General features: G+C 31.2%; 1 protein-coding gene across 12 annotated transcripts in view; it reads right to left on the bottom strand.

Annotated features, from left to right (window-relative positions):
• The window catches only part of LOC136975771 (leucine-rich repeat protein soc-2 homolog), a 138,244-nt gene that overhangs the window by 51,895 nt on the left and 60,689 nt on the right, over positions 1-25,660 (bottom strand). For 2 of the 12 annotated variants that reach the window (XM_067270883.1, XM_067270885.1), the window contains exon 2: positions 7,225-7,267. The exons of 6 other annotated variants lie outside the window; for them this stretch is intronic. In XM_067270883.1, the coding sequence (XP_067126984.1) occupies positions 7,225-7,254 (30 nt within the window). In that variant the 5' untranslated portion in view covers positions 7,255-7,267. Of the gene's footprint in view, positions 1-7,224; positions 7,268-18,700; positions 18,934-25,660 lie in introns of those variants that run through there. 4 more of the 12 variants (XM_067270878.1, XM_067270882.1, XM_067270877.1 and 1 more) reach the window with 4 other exon arrangements.

Consider the following 25,660-nt stretch of genomic DNA (forward strand, 5'->3'; position numbering starts at 1 on the left):
AAAGATTTCTTTTGAAACAAAATTAAGATTTTCTAATAGATTTCTCAAATGTTGGGATTTTTATAAGGTATGTCTAAAAAAACATATAAACTCAAATAGCTCTATGAAGAAATGATAGTTTTTTTTTAATCTTGGCACAAAACAATATTTCTCTAATTCAGTATTTCCCAACCTTTTTTTCCTCGCGAACAAAAGAAAGGTCCGAAAAATTTGACGAACCCCCTATGTAGTCGTTAATGACAGGTAAAAAAAAGCAATAAAATTTGATAGAATATATATTTTACATATTGCAGAATAATATTGATTATATTAATCGTGAAACATTTAAATAAAACATTAATAAGACTAAAATGATGGCTATAAAAGTTGAAAACAAGATAAATTTAACAAACTGGTTCTTATGTTTTACATTTGGAAAAACTCTTAATGGGATATTTGTGGCTGTTTGATAGAACAAAGCAATTCAAAGTTAGGCTCAATATCTGACAATTTCAGTCTTAGATCAGGTTCTGCATTTAACCTGTTTCTGTATTTATCTTTCAGATAAGTATATGTTGAAAATCCTTTCTCGCATAGATATGTTGTGCAAAATGGTAATAGAACTTCAATGGCTTTTTTTGACAGAACAGGATATTCATTTTGTATACTGAGCCAGAAGTCAATTAAAGATTGATCTTTAAAAATTGCTTCTAGAGAACTGTCACAAGATAACTCTATGAGTTTTTCTTTTTCCAGTATATTTAGAGAGGTTTCTGAACTTACATTTCCTTGAAATGGATTACGTATCCAGTTGTTTGAGATGGATATATTGCATCTGTTGGGAAAATAGTCATCGAAAGTTAATCGAAGATAGTTCAGATGTTCACATATACTCCTTTTAATGTTTTCGTCAAGTTTAATTGAATTTTCTGATAAAAAAAGTGCTGACAGAATCGAAACATCCATACTCATTCATCTGCAGGCATTGAATCCAAAAATTGATCTTTTTCAACATAGCCTCAATTCTATCATGTACACTGAAAATGGTGACACCCTCGCCTTGTAAAGACATATTTAATTCATTCAGTTTACAAAAAATGTCAGCTAAATACGCAAGCTTTTGCAGCCAAAGAACATCGGATATACAAGAAGACAAATGAAACGGATGATCAATAAAAAATGCTTGAACTTCAGACTTCAATTCAAACAAACGCGTCAAAACTTTACCACGGGAAAGCCATCTAACTTCTGTGTGAAGTAGTAAAGAAAGTGGAAACTTCCAAAATCCTCACAAAGCGTACGGAATAGACGGCAATTTGTAGCACGCGATTTTATAAAGTTCACAATTTTCACAGCATTACTTAAAGTAGTAGATAACTCTGCAGGAATACGCTTACATACTAAAGCTTGTCTATGAATACAACAATGAGTCCATTGAATTTTCTCGTTGATCTTCTTCACCCGTGCCACAAAACCAGAAAATTTTCCTGTCATTGATTTTGCACCATCTGTACACACACCCACACAATAAGACCAGCTTATTCCATTCTTTTCAAAATACCCATTGATCATATCGAAAATCGCTTCTCCAGTTGTGTAGGTTTTCAAAGGTTTTGCAAATAGTACATCTTCTTGAACAATATTCGTAAAAAGATATCTAACGTAGACAAGCAAGACTGCGGCATTTGTTACATCCGTCGATTCGTCAAGTTGAATTGCAAAATAATTCAATTTTATTCTTTTTAGAAGTTCGTTCTCCACATAATTAGCCAAGTCATTAATTCTACGCGACACCGTGTTGTTTGATAAGGGAACTAGCTCAATTTTCTTTGCTGCCTTTTCCCCAAGCATACATTTGGCGATATCTTTCGCACATGGTCCAATTAAATTTTCTGCTATTGTATGCGCTTGTCCAGATCTTGCAATTCTATAACTTACTCGAAATGATGCTTCAAGGGCCATTTTACTATCTTCGTTTGAAGTCAAGAAAGAAGAAAGACTACACTTTTTGATATCTGCTAATTTTCTTTTGAAATATTCAAGAGGTTTATCTTTGTGTGTCGGATGTTTTGTTTCAATATGTCTACGAAGAAGTGATGGTTTTAAACTGCTGTTGGCAAGAACTTCGTTACATATAACACAAAGCGGTTTAGGTTCCGACTCATCCCCAGTAAAATGAAAACCCAATTGTAGATAGTCGCTGTCATATTTTCGCTTTTTCCCTTTTCTATCATCATTTCCTTTGTTTTTCGTCTGGTGAAACGGTACCTCACTACAGCTTTCAGTACTATCATCTCGATTATCATGTCTCGTTTCTAAACGACCCGTTTTTAACCATCGATCCATAATAAAAATAAGCTATAATAATAATTAAATTAATAATTATTAAATCATTTACACGAGAACTTGACAGTCACAGTATCACTATCACTCAAGCTTTACAAGTGCTAAGCCTATGTATGAACGTCGGTTAATACAACACTACTCTCCCAGTTTCCGGTTGTGAACAAGTATCTAATTCTAAAATCTGTAGTAAACTGCCTTAATTTGATATTTATTTCCAATTGTATTGTAAAAAAAAATATTACATAGAAGGGAAAACTGCTGCAATGATTTTAAATATAAAGCAGAACATGATACTAATCACATTGATAAAATGTTTTAAATATAAATAAATGTTTGTAATAAAAAGAGAATAGTATTTGATTACTTGAATAAGAGGAATAAATTATAAGGTATAAAATTGTTGATATAATTTGATATTGATGAAGTAATTTTGAAAAACAAATAAGGAAAAAAGAAATGAAAATATTGAAATTTATTATAGATTTCTTAACAAACAGGCAGCGAACAATCTGTTTTACAGTGGGTGTGTTCTTTAATTTTTGTGTTTTTGTTTTGTTTTTTTTTTTTTGCTTTTGATTTTAATGGCGTTTTAAAAAATCCGCCATTACAATATTATTTTCGCGAACCCCCTCTGCAAACACTGCGAACCCCCAGGGGTTCGCAAACCACCGGTTGGGAATCACTGCTCTAATTAATAATGTATCAGTATGATATAAACATCCATAAGCCCAATGTAGGGTTGCCACCTCATAACTTGTCTCGCCCAGAGATGATGATTTAAAAAACCAAAAAAAAACCCCCCGGGGACGTTTTCATATAAGTCTCAGGAGGTGAAGGGTCTAAAGTAGAGTGAATACAAGCTGACCGTATATTTCTAAATATTTTTCAAAAATTACACTTTTTATTGCGATTTTCAACCCCCTGACTTAATTAAACATATGTATAATAAAATCTATTAATTAAGAAAATTAAAAAACTATTGGATGTCGTTTTTCACATCAGAAAGTAGCTTTGAATAACTTTACCGAAGTAAAATATGTGCACTAGAACTTTAGAACGATGAATGAAATTTGATTAAAAATTCCCATAAAAAACCAATTAAGCGTTAATCGTGCATCATTAAAGGTTGATTAAAATCGGAATAAAATTTTTTCGCGCGGGTAAAAATTTTTGGAAAAATTTGGAGACAAACATCCGAAAATCAAAAATAAATAAATAAATAAATAAATATATAAATATATATATATATTTTTTGAGGTTTAACAGAACCGTTTGTTATGTAATGCTATTTAGCCTGCTCGAGACTGACTAGAGCGTGGGACGATAGGAGTTAACTATATTCTATAACTTACCATACTTAATCATCAACCAACACGAACACCGATTATCAAACTGTCTCTTATGTAGGCTATGTCATGTCACTCTCAATAGACATCTCTTGACAGAACAGTCACAAGAGAGAGTACTACTACATAGCACGCAGCAGCATTGCACCTATGCCAGTTATAGACGTTATGTATTTAAGCCAATGACCACACACTAGTAATTCGGTACACGGGGGAAGAATGGTTTGCATATAATTTTGTACATATTCATTTCAACCCGAAGAAATATTAATTAACCACGGAGCCCAGAGATATCTCACTGAATCCCGGAGTCTCCGGGTCAAACCCGGATAGGTGGCAACCCTAGCCCAATGGCATTTAATTATTAATAGTAGCATGAATATAGCTCTAATCCAGCAATCATTTGGCTTTAGTACAATGATTTGTTTCTCTTAATTTTAAATAGAGAAAAATATATTTAAGAAAATGACAAAAACCAGAAAAGAAGTGTGTCCAAAAATGAGAGATCCAAACATAACATTTAAAAGTTTTTGGTTTAAAGCTAATATTTTCAAAAGGAGAAAGGAAGATGCATCATTGACAACATTACTAAGTTATAAATAGAAAAACTGTTAAAATTTGAAATTACAATCAGTGAAAGTAACTGTCAGAATGTAGATATGAGAGGACTAAAAAGGAATGTACGTCAGAGCACAACACACGTTCAAACTGTAGTGAGGACTGGAGTACTACTTCCCCTTAACAGAGTTCACATAATTCCACTCACCCCTTGCATAGCAGAGAAGAGGGCGCAACGATTTCAAGGGTAAAAGTCACATTCACAACTTCCTAACAGAAACAATGAGTTATGATAAACCATTAATGGATTATGATAAAAGCTAAACTAATGATTTGCATAATGAAGGTTTGTCTATCAGATTTGTAACATCTCAACTAAATCATTCTCAAACTATTATACAACACTACAGAAGAAAACTTTAAAAGAAAACTGTGTGAAGAAAAAGTCAAAAGGATGACAAACTACGCCAGAAATGCACAGTTCTTAAGGAAATCAAGATGAACACATCTTACAGGCAACTACCATTAAATTCAAACTTAAGTGTATCCAAATGAAATATATGAAATGCTGTTCTAAAAACTTTAACAAGAATACATCTAGAAACTTTTTTAACAAGAAGTTACATAAACCTAAAATAACAGAAGCACATGAAAAGATTGAATTTGGCTTCAGAACGAATGTTCTAGACTGAGCAATAGAAGAGAATTGAATTTCACAGTGATAAATAGACAGTCCCAATGTTTGTTATTACTGACATAATCTCAGAACAGAACCAGAGAGATTTTCAAAGCATCAACGTAGAAGAGATTCTTTAATGCATTTAGCTAGAATAGTATAACGCCTATAGCCTTTAATATATTTTTCAATCATTATATATTATTATTATTATTATTAGAGAAATATTGTTTTTATCATCTTGATATAATAAACAGTTCTTAAAAAAAAAAAAAAAATTTTAGAGGTTTATATTTTTTAGACATACCTTAACAATAATCTTATAAACGAAAAGCTGAATGTAAAAGGTGTATGCAACAAAATTTGAATTTTTAATTAAGGCCAATTTTTGTATCTTCAGACCATTTGCTGACAAGGGAAGACGGCACCCTTTCTCACATGCCGCAGATGTCCCACTGAAGTGGCAAAATGATAGTGCAACTTACACAAAAAATATAATAAACTCAACAAAATGCTTAATTACATCCTGCAACAGAGGAGTTTTTCTTAGTATTAAATATCAGAAAGCAGATGTTCTATTTGATGTTCACTTTGCAAATTAATAATATACACCATAGACCCACTGTAGTTTTGTAAAAAATAAAAATAATTAATTGCATTATAAATGTATATGTCAATACAAAATGTGAACCTTGAGTTTGCATACTTCTTTCACACTAAAAATATTTCCAAATAATGGTATGTGAATACTTTTTAGAAAAAACTTCAGACACAAGAGGATCCTACAGACAAATTTTGGAACCTGTATCATCAATATTGGGCAAGCTATACACCAGAATGCAATATTAAATTTCTCAAAACATGCTTTTGTTGCATATGCTCCTTTTACACTCAAGCTCTTCAAATAAAATATATAACTTGAAAATATAAAAATAAAAAGCAATCATATCATAAGTTTCATGAATAATCTTCTTGTATTTGAATTAGATGGCATAAATTTAGTAGAACAAGAAAAAAAAAGATTAACTGATTTCTTATATAATTTTTTCGGTTAATGTAACCCTTGATGCCAGGATGGTGGCTTGTCTCTGATTCAAGCAAGGAAACAGTGGGACGCAGGTTCTAACCTAACCTAACCTATTCTAATAAATTACCATAATTATTAGCAACCAAATTATTAGAATACATCAGGTTAGGTTAGAATCTGCATCCCACTGTTTCCTTGCTGGAATCAGAGGCGAGCCGCCATCTTGGCACAAAGGGTTACATTAACCATTTTTTCTTAAAATAGCTAATTTATATATACACAGTATATTTACAGAAAACTATCTTAAATATTTATCTTCCTTTATTGAAAATATAGTTTGTCTTTAAAAATTATCCAAAGTATTAATTAAAAAATGTTATATAAATTAGATGAATGTAGAAATTATAAACTATCATTTCCTCTGAAATCAATTATTTTGAAAATCTTAAGCAAAATATATCATCATTAATCTTCAACCCAACATCACTTACTCACTTTAGGAAAAACCCTACTATTTTATAGAGGCCCTTTTATTTTTGATGATAAACTAGTTTAACATTGCTTAATATTCAAAATTTTAACGTATTAAACATTTTTCAAACTTTCTCAGCTCATCATCCAATACAAATAAAATTTGTTAACACAATAATTTCTGTCATAAGACCTCTATAAAATAGTGATGGTTTTTCTTGAAGCGATGAAGCAAAATTTAGATGCTGTAAAGTTATATAAATACTGTACTTTTGTTTACAAACAAGTTAATTTCTGATAGCTGAAATATGCATTGAAATTTCACTAATAAGCAAGCATTCTTTTTAGAATTATGATATTCTCTAAGAATAAAAAAATCATTGCAAGATAAAAAATAAATAAGATTATTCTTATAATAAGTGAAATTCTAATGCAACAAGAATGAAAACAAAACAAAGAAATCAAATATACTTTTATTAATGTATTCAATATCTAGATTAAATGTATTATAAGAAGCATAAAAGGGGTACCAGAAAGCTATCCATACATGATAGATGTAAACTACAAAATCACTTAAATCATTTAATAAAGGAATAAACTTGTTTGGAATGAATAATATACAAATAGCATGTAAAGTTCTAAGAATGATCAGGTGAATTATGCAGTTTTAATCATTTCATTAAAACATACATAAGAACAACTGAGAAGTATTTATTTCCATCTTTTTGTTTGATGATAAACTAGTTTAACATTGCTTAATATTCAAAATTTTAACTAAGTGAACTAATTCTTATATATTTGAAGGTATAAAATAATCTTACCTTCATAATTTTGAGATATTTTGATTTCATATCTTGATAAAATCTATAAATACAATTATATATTACCATATGAAATTGCATTATTGTGAATATATACTTATCAGAAAATAATTGATTTATATGTATTATCAAACTTTGAGATCAAAATATGCCAAAATCATAGAAATGAAGGTAGTACTATATTATTTTTATTATTATTAAAAGTAGAAATATTTTAAGGCATAACTATTAAGAAGTTCATTAATGAAAAATACAGGCTTATTACTTGTTCTAATTTTAAAAACGTAATATAATAAATCAGTATATTAGTATAAAAATTGTTTAAAACACTTGTGCTCTAACATTTAAGTATTTTTCTTTTAATATCTGAGAATACTACTTTGCATAAACAGAAATAATTTAAATATTTCAATAATTTATAGTTTGTTTCACAAAAAAAAAAAAAATTCAAAGTCAAATTTGAAATTTGATGATTATGCCAAACAAAATTTTCAGAACTTACTAAGTTAGTCAAATGATAATATCTTGAAGTTATTTTGATTCAAATTATAAATTTTCAGATTGAAATGAAATAAATAAAATTAAAACTAGCTTTCCATCATGACAAAGCCCCTTCTCATACTGCAGAGAAAACTATGGAGTATCTTGAACATCTTAAAGCATCTATAGATCTTAATTATATAAAAGGGCACAGTGTCTTTTGAGATTAAAGATTAAAGAACTGGATATTCTTACTAAATCACCGAGCACCATCTATTTACATTCTGTTTAGGATTCATTAAACGAGTTTTCGACCGATATGCTACAACTCTAAGTGGGCTTTGGAAAGTACTATAAGACAAATGGTCAAATGTAACACCCAAAAAAATGTAAACACATATTTGACTCGATGAAACGGCAATGTAGGCTTGTTGACAAACAGCAAGGAGCTCACATTAAACAGAAGGGTTCTTATAGACATTAATTAATTTTGAAGTTGAATATATTTGCATGTACACCCTCAGTATTCAGAATATATGTAAATCATAGATTCATTCCGAAGCCAAATATGCCAAATATGAAAAAACATTCCATTTCATATTTCTCATTCATTATCTGCACATGTTCTTTTCACTGTACAACAAACAAACACAAAAGACTTATAGAGCACAACATTACCGAACTATATCAATAGTTAATTTCTTTGTGAAAAATATGGAATTAATATTCCTATTGAAGTTAAAATGTTTTTTGCATTATAAACAGACCATATTATCTGAAACTGATCAAAAATTATTCCTTGATCTATCAATTAATTGCAGTTGATTCATTGGCCATGCCTATTATGTTATTGACTGTACTAGTGACTAACTAATAGTAAATTTATTTTTGAAACTTGGTTTGTGAAGTTGAATACTGCAAGTTCTTGTAATTAGCTTTGCTATATTATGGTAGTTTATTATATATATATTAATATTTACTTTTTTTTTTATAAATTTATATTTTAAAACAAAAAGTAAAGTTGTGTTTATTCATAAAAATTAAAGTCCCAGTAAAAATGTGGCTAAAAGATCATGCAATATATTTCTGATAATTAGCACTGAGTTCAGCGTTAACGTAGATTCTTCTTTTTATTGCAAGCACTTTCGACGAAAAATTACGATCGTCGTCTTCAGGCGAATGTGGAAAGAACAAATTTGTTCTTTGTTCTTTCCACATTCGCCTGAAGACGACTTAAAATTTGTTCTTTCCACATTCGCCTGAAGACGACGATCGTAATTTTTCGTCGAAAGTGCTTGCAATAAAAAGAAGAATCTACGTTAACGCTGAACTCAGTGCTAATTATCAGAAATATATGCAACTTTGGCGTGAGTTAACTTTTATTATTTTCTATAAGATCATGCAAATCTATATTATTATTAAAAAGAAAAGACAGAATATTCAAATTGAAAAAACCTTGGCACCATATACTGTAAGAAACAGAAATTAACACTGCTTTTTCTAATAACCAAAATTTTTATTACACTTATGAAATGTTTTTTACTACTTAGAATTCTTGAAAATAGATTCTAAATCTTATAGAGTCAAATAACAGTTTAATTTAAATATATATAAGTATTGACAAGACTGTCTTGTTTATAAAATCACAGTGCTTTTACGGCTTCATACCTTAAAATAGGGATGGGCAACCTTTTTTTTATGTAAGGGTCACATTTAAAAATTTTTGAACTGTTTTTGAACGTGGACCACATAGAATGATGTAACAATGCAGAATTGCTTATATAAGGAATGCTCAGCTTCAAACGACATAGTTATCACAAAAGTTAATGTCAAAATGGGTAAGACGAAAAATTTAAGTGACTTTGAACAAGGGATGGTTGTTGGTACAAGAAGAGCTGGTGCTAGCATCTCTGAAACGACAACTCTTTTATGATTTTCTTGCCCAACAGTATCTCGGGTGTTTAGAGAGTGGCAGTTGAGAAAAAAAAACTTCAAGTGATAAGGACAATTCTGGTCGAAAAAGGCTGGTAAACAAGAGAGGTGAAAGGCATAGCCTGCAGCAGCAGAAGGTAACAACACGACAAATTACAGCTGAATTCAATGCAGGTGCATCACAAAGCATATCCCAATGCACAAGATGGACTTTGCAAAGGACAGGCTTTAGTAGCAGGAGACCTTCAAGAGTGCCTTTGGTATCACAGAAAAATAGGAAAAGGTGCCTGTTGTGGGCCCAGGAACAATGAAATTGATCACTTGAGGACTGGAGAAAGTAGTCTGGTCTGATGAATCTTGTTTCCTGCTCCATCATGTACATGGCAGGATCAGGATATGGTGCAAATAGCATGAATTCATGGACTCCCTTCTGTCAAATGACAACTCTTCAGGCTGGTGGCATTGGAATTATGGCATGGGAAATGTTTTCCTGGAGTACACTGGGTCCCTTGATATTTGTGGACACATCTCTGAATAGCACAGCTTACCTCAACATCATTGCCAATAACATACACTCGTTTATGGCTGTAATGTTCCCTGATGGAGATGGTCACTTTCAGCAGGACAATGCACCTTGCCACCGTGCTCGATCAGTCTCAAATTGGTTTGAGGAACATCCTCAAACCAATTTGCTGCTTTCATGGCCAGCTCAGTTCCCTGACCTCAATCCTATGGAGCATTTGTGGGATGAAGTTGAAAGATCACTTCAAAGCTTAGAAATATCACCATCCAATCTAACCCAACTTAGAGCTGCCATTATGTCAGCTTGGGCCAACATTCCTCAGCAATGGTATCAGCAAATTGTTGAGTCCATGCCAAGAAGAATATCAGCTGTGTTCAGAGCTAAAGGTGGACCAACTCATTATTAGAGGGTGTGTCTAATTTTTTGGCCACTCAGTGTATATGCATCTAGATACAAGATATCCCTAATTTAGTACCTAGATAAAAACACAGTTGTAGAGCACAAACATATCAAAGTACATATACAGTTACTTTGAAGTACAGTCAACCCAATTATCAGCAAATGTCTAGATAACACAATTACATCCCTACCTAGTATAGTCACCTGTCAAATTGACCAGTTGAACAGATCAATGAATGGTGAAATGGATATGTTCCATTTTCACCAATGGGAATGATTGATGATGATTACTAGCATTTTTTCAAATATAAATGACCTTTTTTAAATTTGTCATATAGCAAATTTTATTATTGATTTGATAATATATATATTTTTAATTTTTTGCAAATTTTGTTGATATTTATTATATATTTTTTTTGTTTTGCTCTATGCTATTATATATGTAGTTATTATAGCATAAAAAATCACATTTCACTGATAACTGCTTAATTCACCAAACTCTTCATTATCTACAATGATCTAGTTTAAATGGAACATATCCAAGAAGTTCCAAATAACTAGCTAGACATTCGCTGTCAACCCAAGTGTTTGTAGCATAATAGCTGAAAAAAAGAGTGATTTTAACTATTCCGAGTATTTCCTATTAAGTAAAGTTTGTGACATTTTTAAACAAAAGGATAAGTTGCTTTCATTTGCATTGTCATCTGATTTGTCTTTGCATTTGAAAAAAGAAAAGCAATGAAGATGTTTACATATGATGAACTTGATAAAGCATTATATGAATGATTTACACAAGTAAGAGCTAAAGGAATATCAATTTCTGGGTCTTTGATTGCTAATAGAGTAAAATTTATTTTTTGATGCATCTTTAGGATGGATGATTCATTTTAAACAATGCTGAGATCAGAGAAGTGGGAATTCATAGAGAAAGCTTAGTGGAAACGTTGAAGCTACTGAAGAATTCAAAATGGAATTCCAAATTTTGTTTTGTCAGAAAATTTAATCTCAACAAATCTACAATGCATACAAATCAGGACTTTTTAAAACTCCATCTCAACCTTTAAAGAATACATAAATGACATAAAACAAGTAAACACATAACAGTCATACTGTAGCATTGTAACTAGAGAAATGACAAGTCTTCATTTTTATCACTCAAAGCTCAGGACTTCAGGCTTTTATTTTTGACTGCCTTGAGGATTCTATTAGGGCCTTTTAATCATATCCATTGTAGTTCAGCCTGGCTATAATATCTGGCTGGGCAGTAAGGAGCAGTACCCAACATATCTGGTTAGACTACTCCTTGAAAAATTTCTGGACTTTTTTAACTGTATAGGTCTGATTAAAATACCACTATGAGACTTGGAATTTCCTTGGCAATCTGGCGTTTTGGTATTGTAGTTAGTACCCATTCCGAAACATCTAGTGACAGGGCTATCTCTAATTTCCTTCGTTTTGTGCAGCATGATGAACTTGCAAAAATTTAATTCAGCTTTCTTCTCAGTAAAGAGCAACTGTTTATCTTAGTATTTAGTAGAGTAATGATTGGTTTTAAGGATTTTTTAACTCGTGTTTTCAATTCTTTCATTTAGGCCTTTCAAAAGAAACTCAACAAATGGGCATAGTAAGAAACAGTATCTACATTGTTGGATAACAAATTCTTCACTTCAAATTATACTGGCAAGACATCCAAGATAACAATATTTTTCTTCTTTCAACTTATTAAGTACCAGGACCACTGGTCAGATCCCTTAAACATATTCAAGAAAATCCCTATCTGTAGATTTAAATCTGAAAAGCTGCAATTTGTCATGTATGTCCAATAGTTATTTTTTGATACTATGAATTTTTTCAACACTATCAAAGTCCACTTTGATCTAATAAGGCAGGGTACATGAATCTTGATGTTGCAGATAAATTCTAGCCTTCATTAACCTGAGTAGTTTGTTCTACAAACCTTTCCAAAAGCAAAGTTATATGATTTTTTTGTATTTGGTTCTTTGTAATGCTCTATTCAAACCATGCATTACAACCAAATTTAATAAGTGAGCAAGTATATTGGTAATGTGAAGGAAGCCGGCAAACTACTATCTTATGCCCATTGCTTGCATTCCTTTCAGCTATTCACGGTTCTTTAATCTCCTTGCATAGTTGAAAGGAATGCAAGCAATGGGCATAAGATAGTGGTTTACTGAAAAAACTTGTTAAGTAAGCACTGTGTGAAAAAAATGCAGAAATACCAAATATTGGTTTGTTTGGAAAGTTCATAGCGATTTATAAGAGAAATAAAAGAAACTGTTTTAAAACTAAAAATATACTTTTATTCCATTATGTATGCACCATTGTTTTTAATGACATGTTGCCATCTAAGAGGGAGCTTCATGATACTCTCTTTATAGAACTTTCCAGTTTTTCCCACAAAAAACTGATCCACGTGGTTTTTGCAAGCTTCCAAAGTATCAAAGTTTTTATCATAAAGGAAATTTTGCAGAGAACAGAACAAATGGTAGTCCAACAGGGCAAGGTCGAGTGAGTATGGGGGGTGGGGGTAAAACATCCCAGCCTAGTTCCAATAATTTTTGGCGTGTTCATAAAGATGTGTGCAGTCTGGCAGTATCTTGGTGAAACACAATGCCTTTTCTATTGGCTAGTTCCAGATGTTTTTCTTTAATTGCCATGTTCAGTTTATCCAATTGGAAACAATACTTATCAGAATCAAACAATTGATTCTGTGGAAGCAGCTCATAGTACAGGATTCCTTTCCAATCCCACCAGATGGTGAGCATGACCTTCTTTGGATGAAGACTGGCCTTGGTTCATTTTTCTTACCCCACGATTGTTTTCGACTGATGATGTTATAAACGATCCACTTTTCATCACCTGTCACTAAGCACTTCAGAAAAGGGTCATTTTCATTTCATCTTTCAAGAGAATCACAAATTCAGAACTTACTGGAGATGCAATCCAGTAAGTTCTTTTCTGTTAAGTTGTGAGGTATCCAAATGTTGTAACAATTCACATATCCAAGCTTCTTTAGATGTTGAAATACAGTACTGTTTGATGACTTCACTATGTCTGCAATCTCTTGAGTTGTGTAATGAGGGTTTTCATCCAATAATGCTTTGATCTGGTCTTCTTCAATAACGGGAAGTTATCCTGAGCAGGGAGCATATTTAAGGCTGAAATTACCCGCTTTAAATTTTGCAAACCACTTTTGAACAGTTTATTCTGTTACAGCACTCCCACCATAATCGTCACATATTTTTTTGCTGTTTGTACAGCATTTTTGCCTTTACGATAAAAAAAAAAAAAAAAACAAGTGTCGATAATGCATGTTGTTCGCATCCATTTTTGCAATGAGGCAAATTAAACGATATTTGAATAATCTTAATGTTTTTTGTAACAGACACATCTCAAGGTCATTGATCATAATATTCATTGGTTTGTACAATTCTAATCATTTTCACGTCAATCAGTGTCTCAACTGTCAGCTATGAAAAACTGCTATGAACTTTCCGAACAACCCAATACATTTTAAACACTTAAATCCAAAAGCCTTAAATTGTATTTCAGTGAGATTTTAATTAAAAATAAAAATTTTTCAACTAACATTTTTGATTCAAAATAAAATATATTTTAATTTTAATCTAGATTTGTAGGTTGACAGTAGCTATGTATCGCAGGTATCCAAGATTGTACCTTGTATCTGTATCTATTAATAGATAGACATACAAGGCATAATTTATTATCTAGATACTCCCCAACCCAACATTGACTTACAGGGACAAATTTATGTTATATTACAGAATAATGACAATATAAATCCATGTATAACATATATATTTAAATACATATAAAAATTTCCTTTCCTTTTCTTTCGAAGACACAATGTAGTGATGTAAACTTAAACACTGGGCGAATTTTTCATCCTTTTTATTCGGTTGGAACGCTTTTTATTACATAACACGTTTCAGGCCGATGCCCCTCTTCAGCCAACTTCTAAATCCTGGTGGCTGAAGAGGGGCATCGACCCGAAACGCGTTATGTAATAAAAAGCATTCCAACCGAATAAAAAGGATGAAAAATTCGCCCAGTGTTTAAGTTTACGTCACTACATTGTGTCTTCGAAAGAAAAGAAAATACAAAACACGGTTTCCTCAAGATAGACACACAAAAATTTTTAAATATTTTTTTTTTATAAGCATCTCCATTTTTAATATCTAGAATGCATCGCATTAAAATATTATTCATCTTTCATTTACGCAAAGTTAATATATATAAAATCTCCTAACCCTGGCAAAAAAGTATTATTTTCCCCTTTAGGTGACGGGCTAAATCACAGTATTTATAGACCCATTGCTATATTGTCTACATTACGAAAAATCTTTACATCAGTTCTCACGAATAGGTTTGATCAATGGACAAGAGTGAATTCTTTGATATCTAATTCACGATTTGATTTCGTCAAGAGGAGTGGAAAAACGGAAGTAGCAACCTTTGTATTACTCTCAACTATTCAAATTCATCTTTCTAGAAAAAGACGCAAAATCTACAAAGCTTTTTTAGATCTAGAAAAAGCCTTTGATTTGATATCAATAGAAAAACTGTGCGCTAAATTAAAAATACATGGTGCAGATCCAATATTTATAAAAACGATAAAATCTTTATTTGGTCACTATTTAGTTACAATTAAAAGTGGTAGGAATACTTACCATCCTTTTAACATATGCAGATATGCAGAGGTCTCTTTCAAGGTGACCCATTATCACACCTATTTAATTTCATGATCATATTGATAAACAATTCAACAGGGAAGAAGATGGAATTCCAGTGGGAAATCAGACAGTCCATTCAATTCAATATGTGGATGATGTGGTGTTAATTTCAACTATTAAAATTAGTCTACAGAGAAAACTAAATCAGATGCAGAAATATTTTTTCAGTTGGGAATGAAGATTAACCCAAATAAAACTCATATCCTTATATTTCAAAGAGGAGAAAGAATGGCTAAATAGGATCACAATTTTTACCTTCTAAATGACAAATTGAAAGTAATTGAAGAAATTTCATACTTAGGAATTCATTTAGTTCAACACTATCTTTTGGAAAACATGTCCAACAAGCTCAAAGTAAAGCAAATAGAATAATAAATAATTTAATTTTTTTATTAATGAAAATGAAAACTAATTCTATACAAAAACAATATCAGCTCTTTTCATCAATTGTCATAAATTCAATACATTATGCTCTCCCAGTGTGGGGCATGGACTGGTTATCTTATTTCGAGAAAATCACAATTATTATTCACAAGAAAAATTTATTGTTTAAACAGGGCAGTACCTGGTTACATAATTCATCATGATGATAATAGGTTACAATTGGAGCCATATACAGTAATAAGGATTATGAGGTTTTATAAGAGAATGGCCAACAGTAAGAACACATTGATAAACACAATATTGAGAGTACTTAAAAGATTAGCTGAGGTTAAAAGGAATTACACAAATAATTGGTATAATAAATTTAGTCTTATGTTGGCCAGATATGGGATATCACATATTTTATTTAGCAATACAGCCAATTGGAACTTTGGATTTGTTACTTTTTATGTTTAAAGTGGAAAATATGTTTAATAACTTAATTGACCAAGAAATGAAAAAATTACAGAATTCAAAATTTCATTCATTGGTATATTAACAATTTAAGCTTTCCTCTTTCGAACAATTATATTAATTTTCAAATCCCATTTAAGATGAAAAGATTTTATATGCAGCTTACGTTGAACAGTTTCTATGTAGTAGTCGATGCAAAGTATCTAAATATTAAGAATAGCCAATGCATAATGTTTCAAGATCAGTTTTCTATCTACCATTTAATTTGTACATTTAATGGATGTATAAATTTTAGAGATCAATTCAGTATTTCTACTTTGACTGAGTATAATCTATAGAATCTATAGAATTTTACAATAATTTCAAATCAGTCCAACTATGATAACTAAAGAGTAAATATATTTGTTTAAAAAAATCGTAAAATTGGCAGAGGACTACAGCAGTAATATAGAAAACAAGCCTCAAGTCTGAATTCACTGATTCAACTCTGTGTCATCAAGTGCTACAGAAAAATTTTCCCCTTTAATAGCTATACAATGTCTGACAAATTTTGGATAGTTTGTTTTATTTAGTATCTATCATTAATAAAAAAAAATGGATCAATTTAAATTTCTAATATTTTATAATTGCATTTCAATGAATGTTCATTTTGATTTAACTATTTTCAGTTTTCTAATCGATAAATTAAAATATGTTGCTAATGACAAAAGCAATTGCATCTAAAAAATTGTTTTTACATAACATAGTAACAATTTTTATGTAAAATTTCTTGGTTATAATTATTTAACTGTTAATAATTTTATAAATGAGTTATCCCATCAAAAAACATGATATAATATATTCCAAAAAACGCAGAAATCTTTCTATAATCTGAAAATTTATTAGTCGAATCGTCAATAACAAAATAAATCTTTTGAATAATCAAGAGTTTATATTATTTAAAATCTGTTCTATTTTTAAAGTCTAAATAATTATAACATTTTTCTCTTATAAAGACTATAGTCAATTCAAAAATCATTTATTAAAAATTTCTGAAGTGTTTATTTCACACTACAACAAAAATTTAAAAGAATCAAATAACATTTAAACAGAAAAACGTTATTAATGTTCAAACTTTGTTATTCTTAATCTAAGAATCACATTTCTGAAGATGTTATATTTGCATTATAACAGAAGCACTTAAATATTTATGTATAAACAAGAAATGAATAGTTACTAAACAATTTCTGAAAATTAAAAATAATTATCGTTGGTTAATGTAATGTAGAATTTGCTTATTTAATAACAAACATGAAAAACCTCTCAAAATTGGCTGTATTATTTAATATTAATATCAAAAAATCTTAAATCCAGTAAAAATAGAATGTTTATTAACAAAATGAACATTTTCAACCATGTTGAATAATCATCTTTAGGTTCTATAATGAAATTAACAGGAAGCATATTTAAAATTAAAAGCATTCAATTTTAGCTTGGTTTTAGCAGCGTATGACAAGTCGGCAAAGCAACACACGGGCACTCTGCCGAGGGAAAGTGCCTCCCGAGAGGTCTTTTATGAAAAATTGGCTCCTATTTAGGTGTTATGTTAGGTTGGTAGAAAACTCCACACGGCCAGTCCATTGGCAAGATGCAAACCGACTACCGGCGTTTGTTGGTTTTATTCACTCGGCCTCTGGCGGGCACTAAAAACATTCTAAAAATTCAAATTTACATAGCCAATCACACACACACAGGAGCATAAAACATTTAATATATTTCACCACTCAATATGGTTGAAAACATTCATTCCATTAATAAACATTCCATTTTACTGGATTTAAGGTTTTCTTTATATTAATTTTAACAACAAAGATACTTATATAACATAATATCCGAAAATGAATTGTTACTCAAATATTTTCCCATACAAAAATAATTCAGTCTAAATCAGTGAGTTTTTTTTTTTTAGAGAAAGCAAATAATTTTTCAAGGTCAACTGCTCAAAAAGGGAATACATGTCTTTTAAAAAGCTAACAAAAAGAATACGTGTAAGGATATGAAACTATATGATTACCTATATATTTTGTGTATAATTTAAATTTAAAAAAAAATATATATATATATATATATATAAAACATTTAACTTAATATTTGCAAGTCTATCAGAAAATAAAGCAACAACACTTATTTTAAGGAATTTTTAGATAACCTTTATCAAGACCAAGCTGATAAAATTCTTTCACTAAATTCTCATTGCTGTTTATACGAAAAACATAATTAAACATAATTTGGCCAATGAATGAAAAGTTGTCACGTTTCAGAATGTAATATACATTCGATTCCATAACGTGACAACTGTGCGATCTTATATAAACAAACAGGAAGTAATAATTTAAACAGAATAAGATAGTTATCATTACTGTTATTTAAATTACTCATTTAGGGGGGAAAACGATCGGTCTAATACTAGTCTCGCTCTACGAATAAAAAGTCGCGTGTATAAATCGCAATTGTTAGTTTGCCGCGAATTTCTTGGCGGAAAAAATCCTACCTCATCAGAATATTCATCCGGAAGCAATTCTTCCCTCAGTTCGTTTTTCTCATCGATTTCCGACGAAGTATAAGGCGATAAACTATCTTCTATCATTTCAAAAAATATATCTTTTTTTTAATTAACCCGTACGATTACGAACAGTTGTCAACTTCAACTTATAACAATAAATAAACTTTTCCAATGAGTAACATGACAATAACTTTTGTGCAGATGGCGATGCCTGCACGTGCTGACCCCTGGTTTTAAAATTCCGAACTATACATCAAAAATATACCAACCGAGAATTTCATATTGTATACCTCGTAAAATGTCCAGCTTTGGCGTACTTTTCTAATTACAAAATGTAGAAGCATTAGTATTGTGATTAATTTAGGTTTAAAAGAAATATAAAACGATTCGCTTCGAAACAGATCATTTAAAAATCATAAAATCATTTTTTTTCTACGTATTATTAGAGCGCTTATAACGCGAAATGTTGACTTATAATGAAATCTTCGACAATAAAATAAAGCCATGAACGATTTTTAATGCAAAATAATTAGGTAATATATAAATTTTCAAAGACGTAAACTTCCGGTGTTAATTTAAGTATTAGCATTGTCTCACAAATTTCAAGAAAACCTAAGCGTTGATGATGCAAGGTTATTCGTAAGTCCGTGAAATATTTTAAAATTTCGCCACTCAAACTATGTAGATCTTTCGGTGTACGAATTACAGATAAATTCCAATATTTCTTTTACAGAAACTTTGAGATTTAGCAAAGATGGCGCTCAGCCAGAATGAAAAGGCACTCTTATGCTGGAGCCTGATACAGCGCTACGTACGCTATGCGACCAAAAAATAGCTTTCTGTGTTGATAATGTCATAGGCCACACAGAACTGTGTACGTGTAGTTCTGTCTTGGTCCACCCGTCTTTAACATAGGATTGTATCTCTTTTACTATGATGCGATAGTTGAACGCACTTCTAATTCTTGTCTTCTCTCACAGTAAGAATTGACTGAATCGATCGAACTACTTTGTCTTGGACACAGCGGAGTGACTTTTTAGACAGTGTAGCGTCGTATCGCCAACACACTATACTTATATTTTTAGAGTTAAATATATTTTGATATTGGAGGTGATATAGTGATTTCATAGTTCCGGTGCAATATCTTAAAAGGGAACTTGAAATACCCCAAAATTTAAAAATACTTAAAGACTTCAAATTCGGTTCCTACTACTTGTAATAAAGAAAGTATAAAATCATTATATACGTTACTTAAATACAATCTACCAGCATTGGTATGACTTCATAACAAGTCTCGCCTTCATTCAGAACACAATGCCTATGTGTTCAGAACACAATGCATTCAGGCATTCAGAACACAATGCCTATTTCTGTATATGCTAACACAATGCCAATGGCATTATGTTAGTATATACAGAAATCATGTCAGTTGTGACTATGCGGCGACGATTTCGAGCAAAAGTCAAGAAGGATCAAGAAATACTTTCGATGCTGTAACTGAATTTTCTCGAACTTAGAAATTACTTAAATCAGCTTAAGTTGTCTATTGTTGATCAATTTGGATATATAACATTTAAAAGTAAAAATAAAGTTCTAAGATTCGTATGTTTTTGAGACGGTTGAGCATTATTAGATATTTGGATGTTATTTTTGATAAAAATCTGAATTGGAAAAACATTATGGGACAACCACAAAGGAAATTATGAAAATTACTGCACATATCAGTAACAATCAATTTTATTTAATATATATATAAATGAGGATGTTTGTTTGTTTGTTTCGTTATACACTCCCAGGCCGTTCGACCAATTGCTACGATACTCGGCAGTTACGTTCAAATACTTCTAACTTAAGTCGCTTAGTACATCCCACCCCAAAATATCTACTAAACTTCTGTAAATTAATTAATTTTTATTTACATCCGATTTCTGAGTTACATGTAGCGCCATCTATTAGCAAAAAAATTAACAAAATAATTAACTAAATATATTTCTTACAAAAAATATATATATTTAAAAATTATATTCTATATATATATATTATATTCACTGAATTACTGCAACAATGATATAGCGCAAAATAGATGCGCCATTACTGCGACAGGTAGCACGTAGCACTTGCATGCGTGGAGTGAAGTAGTGTTTTACCCCTGTACATCATACTTTTCCTATTAGCAATACAGTCGTGCCGACTATGTATCCAACTCCGTTCAAAGGAAAATTTTTGTATTGAAATAACGTGACTTGCGGTACAAATCGGAAGTTCGTATATGGTTAATCTGGTCCTTTCCTCTTACGATTTCCATGTCTGGTCTCGACTTTCATCCATCTATCTCCGTTCTGGAGATTAAGAAAGGTCAGAGACGGACGGACTACTGGATATTTATAGCTCTACAGTTTTTCAAATTACAGCCCACTAAGTATGCTCCAGTAACCGAGTGGATAAAATCACCGAACACTGTTAGTCGGTCGCGGGTTCGCGCATGGCCAAGGACCGGCGAAGTGGAGTTTTCTGGGTTTCCTTCGCGTTAGTAACACTTCAATTGGGACAATTTTACATTAACGTCTTTCTGGGATGGCAGATCACTCACGTGTCGCGTTGCCGTAACCAAATAAACCAAACTACTTCTAACCAGCGATTATTTATTGTGACATCGTAATAATTCCGGGCAGCAACTTTTCGTCACAATGTTCTCATTTTTTTATATTATATATATATATATATATATATATATATAATGATATCTTACATAAGGATTTATCATACCAAGTGCCCAATCTACACATTTTAAAAACTCTAAATTGTGTAAACAGTTAATAGAATCGTATCAAGGAATGTATAGGCCTACTAGATATGGGATAATTCGACTAAACGCAGTCTAAATTTAGTTTATAGAAATCAAATTTTGGCGAATATATTTACAACTCGATTACAATGCTTCTGTTCAAGATAAATATGTTGTAATATTGATACAGTATATAATTTATAAGTAAAATATATACCGTTGATGTCACAAACACTTGTATTAGACTCTAGTGATAATAGTTTAGATCAAGGGTGGCGAATACTTTTTCTATTTGCTGTTAAATTTTCATTTAAAAAATATTGCCTGTTCGGTGGCAACTTTCGAGTTAGTGACATTCGTGTCGTGGCGTTTTGCAATGGGACCTTGAGAAATGGATTATATTCTTCCTTAACACTGAATTTACGTTATCATCAAGTGTCGCCGGCTAAGAACGATAAGTTATTTGATTTTAGTGTTAAGTTACAAAGATAAAAATTAGACTATTTTTCTATTTTTGGACCACACGGCGAGTTTTACCGAATTTTGAATTATCGAGTTTCCGGGACTCTACTGTACATTGTTCAATCAACACCAAATCAACAGGTGCCAACCTGTTGATTTGGTGTTATGCGGTATGGCGTTTTGTCTGTCTTTTGTATGTAACCGTATGTTGTTTTTATTGTTTTAAGATCTGAGGAATGGTTTTATACAACTAATGATTTCCTTTTATACAATTTTGATTTTGTTCAATACTTTAATAATAATAATAATAATGCCTATATAGCACATAAAATGCCATATGATATTTTAATGCAAGTATAGCGCTACAGCTAGTGCAAAATACACGAACAGCTTGCGAGTCTGTTACACTGTATTTTATGGTATATAAATATTTAAAACATACTTGACAAGAATATGCCTTTTTTAAACAAACAGAATGCAGATTATTACCTACATTCCTATAATAAAAATAAGAAATTATTAACAGTAATTAATGTTAATTTTTGTGTCAATCAGATTGTATCAAATAATTTTGTGAAATCGTCAAATAGAATTTCCAAATTTGTTAAGCAAATGAATATGGAATCAGTCTTTAAAAATATTTAAAAGATTAGAACATTATTAAAATCAAATGTATAACCAACCGGCAGAACTGTGAATTGTTTTATCTCACCGCAGATCAAACTGAACAAGCTTTGGCATGAATATGAATTACATAAAAATATACAGGGTTGACAATTACTATTGCCATCTCGAATCTCTCTTAAGCTAAGTGAACTATCAAGATCCCATTTCTTTGAGATTGTATGGTGACAAGTGGGAAGCCTTTGGATAAAAATAATTTGACTTTGAACGACCTCATCAATGTGAAATAAAGGCCATATTCATTATTAAAAATTAAATACCGTGTGTGTATATATATTTATTTTTCGATAGAGCTACTAAGAGGAATACAACGATCCATGACATAAGCAGTCAAGTGATTCAAGCTCAGCATTTATCACCGTACGTAACATATGCCATAGAGTTATCATGGCATGCTTCAATAAGTTCCAAAATTCGTATTTCTGTTAAAGTGAGCTTCAATGATTTTGAACATCTTTATGTCATAGATCGTTGTATTCCTCTTAGTAGCCATTATATACATGCGGCATTTCAAAAAACGGAGGTGACCTTTATTTCACCTTGATACTCCCACTCAAGGTCAAATTATTTTTTCATCAAAACACATCTCCTATGACACCATACAATCACGAAGAAATAAACGTAGTGAATTATCAATATCTCAAGAGATATTCAAAGTGGCAATAGTTATTGCTTTACCCAGTATATCATAGTCTATGAAATGATTAATTATCATAAATAAACAATAATTTCAATTTTCATATTAACCTACACTCTGAATGCTAAATGAATTTGAATAAAGTTTCGTTCCACGTTTCGGAGTACTAGCGGCCAAGTGGACAAAAATACAGAAAGGTAGCAGTTGGTCTCGGGTTCGCGCCTCACCTACGAACTGCTCGTGTGGAAGTTTTCCGGCTTTTTCTTCATCTGTACGACACCTAAATAGGAGCCCGTTTCCCATAGAAAATTCTCTCGGGAAGAATCTCCCTTGGAAAATCGCTCGTGTGTTGCGATGCTTCATTTCTATCAATCCAATCCAAAATTTGGGTTAATGTAACCCTTGGTGCCAAGATGGCGGCTCGTCTCTGATTCCAGCAAGGAAACAGTGGGACGAACGTTCTAACCTAACCTAACCTATTCAAATAAATTACCATAATTATTAGCAACCAATTAGAATAGGTTAGGTTAGAACGTGCGTCCCACTGTTTCCTTGCTGGAATCAGAGACGAACCGCCATCTTGCCACCAAGGGTTACATTAACCAAAATTTGTCAAACCTATCTTCTTTGGAAGGTGGTAAAGCATTGACTATTTCGGATTATAACTAGCATCAACAACTATACATTCAACAATCCAAACATAAGACTGAAATATCCACTAGTTGTAAGTACTGATGGATTTGTAAATCCGAACGAAAAAAAGAAAACACCTTTCTCGTCAGAGAATCAAACAAGACAAAGTTTAAAATCATGCTGATTTGTCTCCAATTCAGTTTCTGACAAAAGATTGATTATTATTTTTGGTCTACATGAACCCAATTGTTGACTTCTTTTTTTCGATTTGAGAGGTTATTAAAAAGTTATATCTTCTTTGGCAGCAACACCACATCGAATTACTAATAACGTTACGATTATATCTACTTTGCGTGAATATAAACGATTAACTATTATCACGATAAAAGACATAAGAATGCTAGTGACTGCCATTAAATAACTACTATTACGGTTGACGAATCGTTTCGAGTATGAATCAGTCTAAATAATAATTGAATTAAAAACAAATACAAATTAAAAATCAATTTGAATTTAGAATTAACAAAATTTGTAGCCACTTTGATGGCGGCTGGAAGTGCCATCGGTAGGATCATACTTTCATTTATACTGTTACTTCGTTGTCAAGTCTGTTCTCAATCATCAGAATCATCCACAACTTTGCTTGGGTTCTCATAAACGTTTTAAATTCTTTGCAAGTTCAACAATTTAGTTCTTCGCAGTCAACTTTTTCCTAAGAATTACCTTTAGTAATTCCTAAATACTAGAATTAAAGCAAAAAAGTTATTTACGTTAAACAGTTGAGATTTCTTCAGCACTTCTATTGTGGCTGGAAGATGAAAATCATCCTTAAAGCGATCACGAAATGTAAAAAATATGCATAAATTGCTTTTAATGATAAAATTAAATGTTGTGGTACGCATGGTTTTTAATCTATATTAGAAATTACTTTCGATAACGTGTGCAGTTCTGATGCTAAACAAAAGGCCAAATTTTTCGAATTAACGTTTCGGAAAACGATTTAATTCGCAGATATAATGAATTTATACAATATCAATTATCGCATTAAAAACTTCGACTCCTAAAGAACCAAATTTTTTCGATAGAAATGTAATACTTATATAATAAAACTATGTTTTTCCACGAACGTTGTTAAAACAACTCTTCGAGACTTTCTTTACCACTCTTTAAAATCTGTTGCTTAAATAATTTCTTTTAAAAAAGTCTCGTCATTGTTATTTGAGATCCATACTACATCATTTTGTATAACGACTGGTTCTTTATCAGTTTGTTATCTTAAATTAATTTTAATGAAAACAGTATGCCATGTACTACTATAATTAGGCACAAAACTAAACGAGTCCAATTCATCTGATAATATATGAGCAATATTTGTTGTCATCTATCAGTAGAATTATATCAAATGGATATTTGTAATTATTCGCGAAATTTGCCTTTTAAAATCTAAAATTTTGTACAATCCACTTTATATTCCTTTTTGTAATATTTAGACTTCAGAGTTTTATCGTTATATAGACATTGTAACAATATACACATTTGTCTAACATCCAAAAAAATGGATACCGTATTATTGAAAATGGATACCGTATTATTGAAAATGGAAACCTCCAAAACTGACAATGCATCTGTGACAATTACAGATAATCCAAAAGGTACTATAAGTTTAATATACCTTTTTCTCTCATATTTGATTCTTTCTCCTTCTGTGGACTGAAGGTGCCTCTTTTAGTCGTAAACATCACGAGTT

The sequence above is a fragment of the Centruroides vittatus genome, unplaced genomic scaffold (assembly GCF_030686945.1).
Source record: "Centruroides vittatus isolate TY-2023 unplaced genomic scaffold, ASM3068694v2 contig_388, whole genome shotgun sequence".
In the NCBI taxonomy this organism is placed as follows: domain Eukaryota; kingdom Metazoa; phylum Arthropoda; class Arachnida; order Scorpiones; family Buthidae; genus Centruroides; species Centruroides vittatus.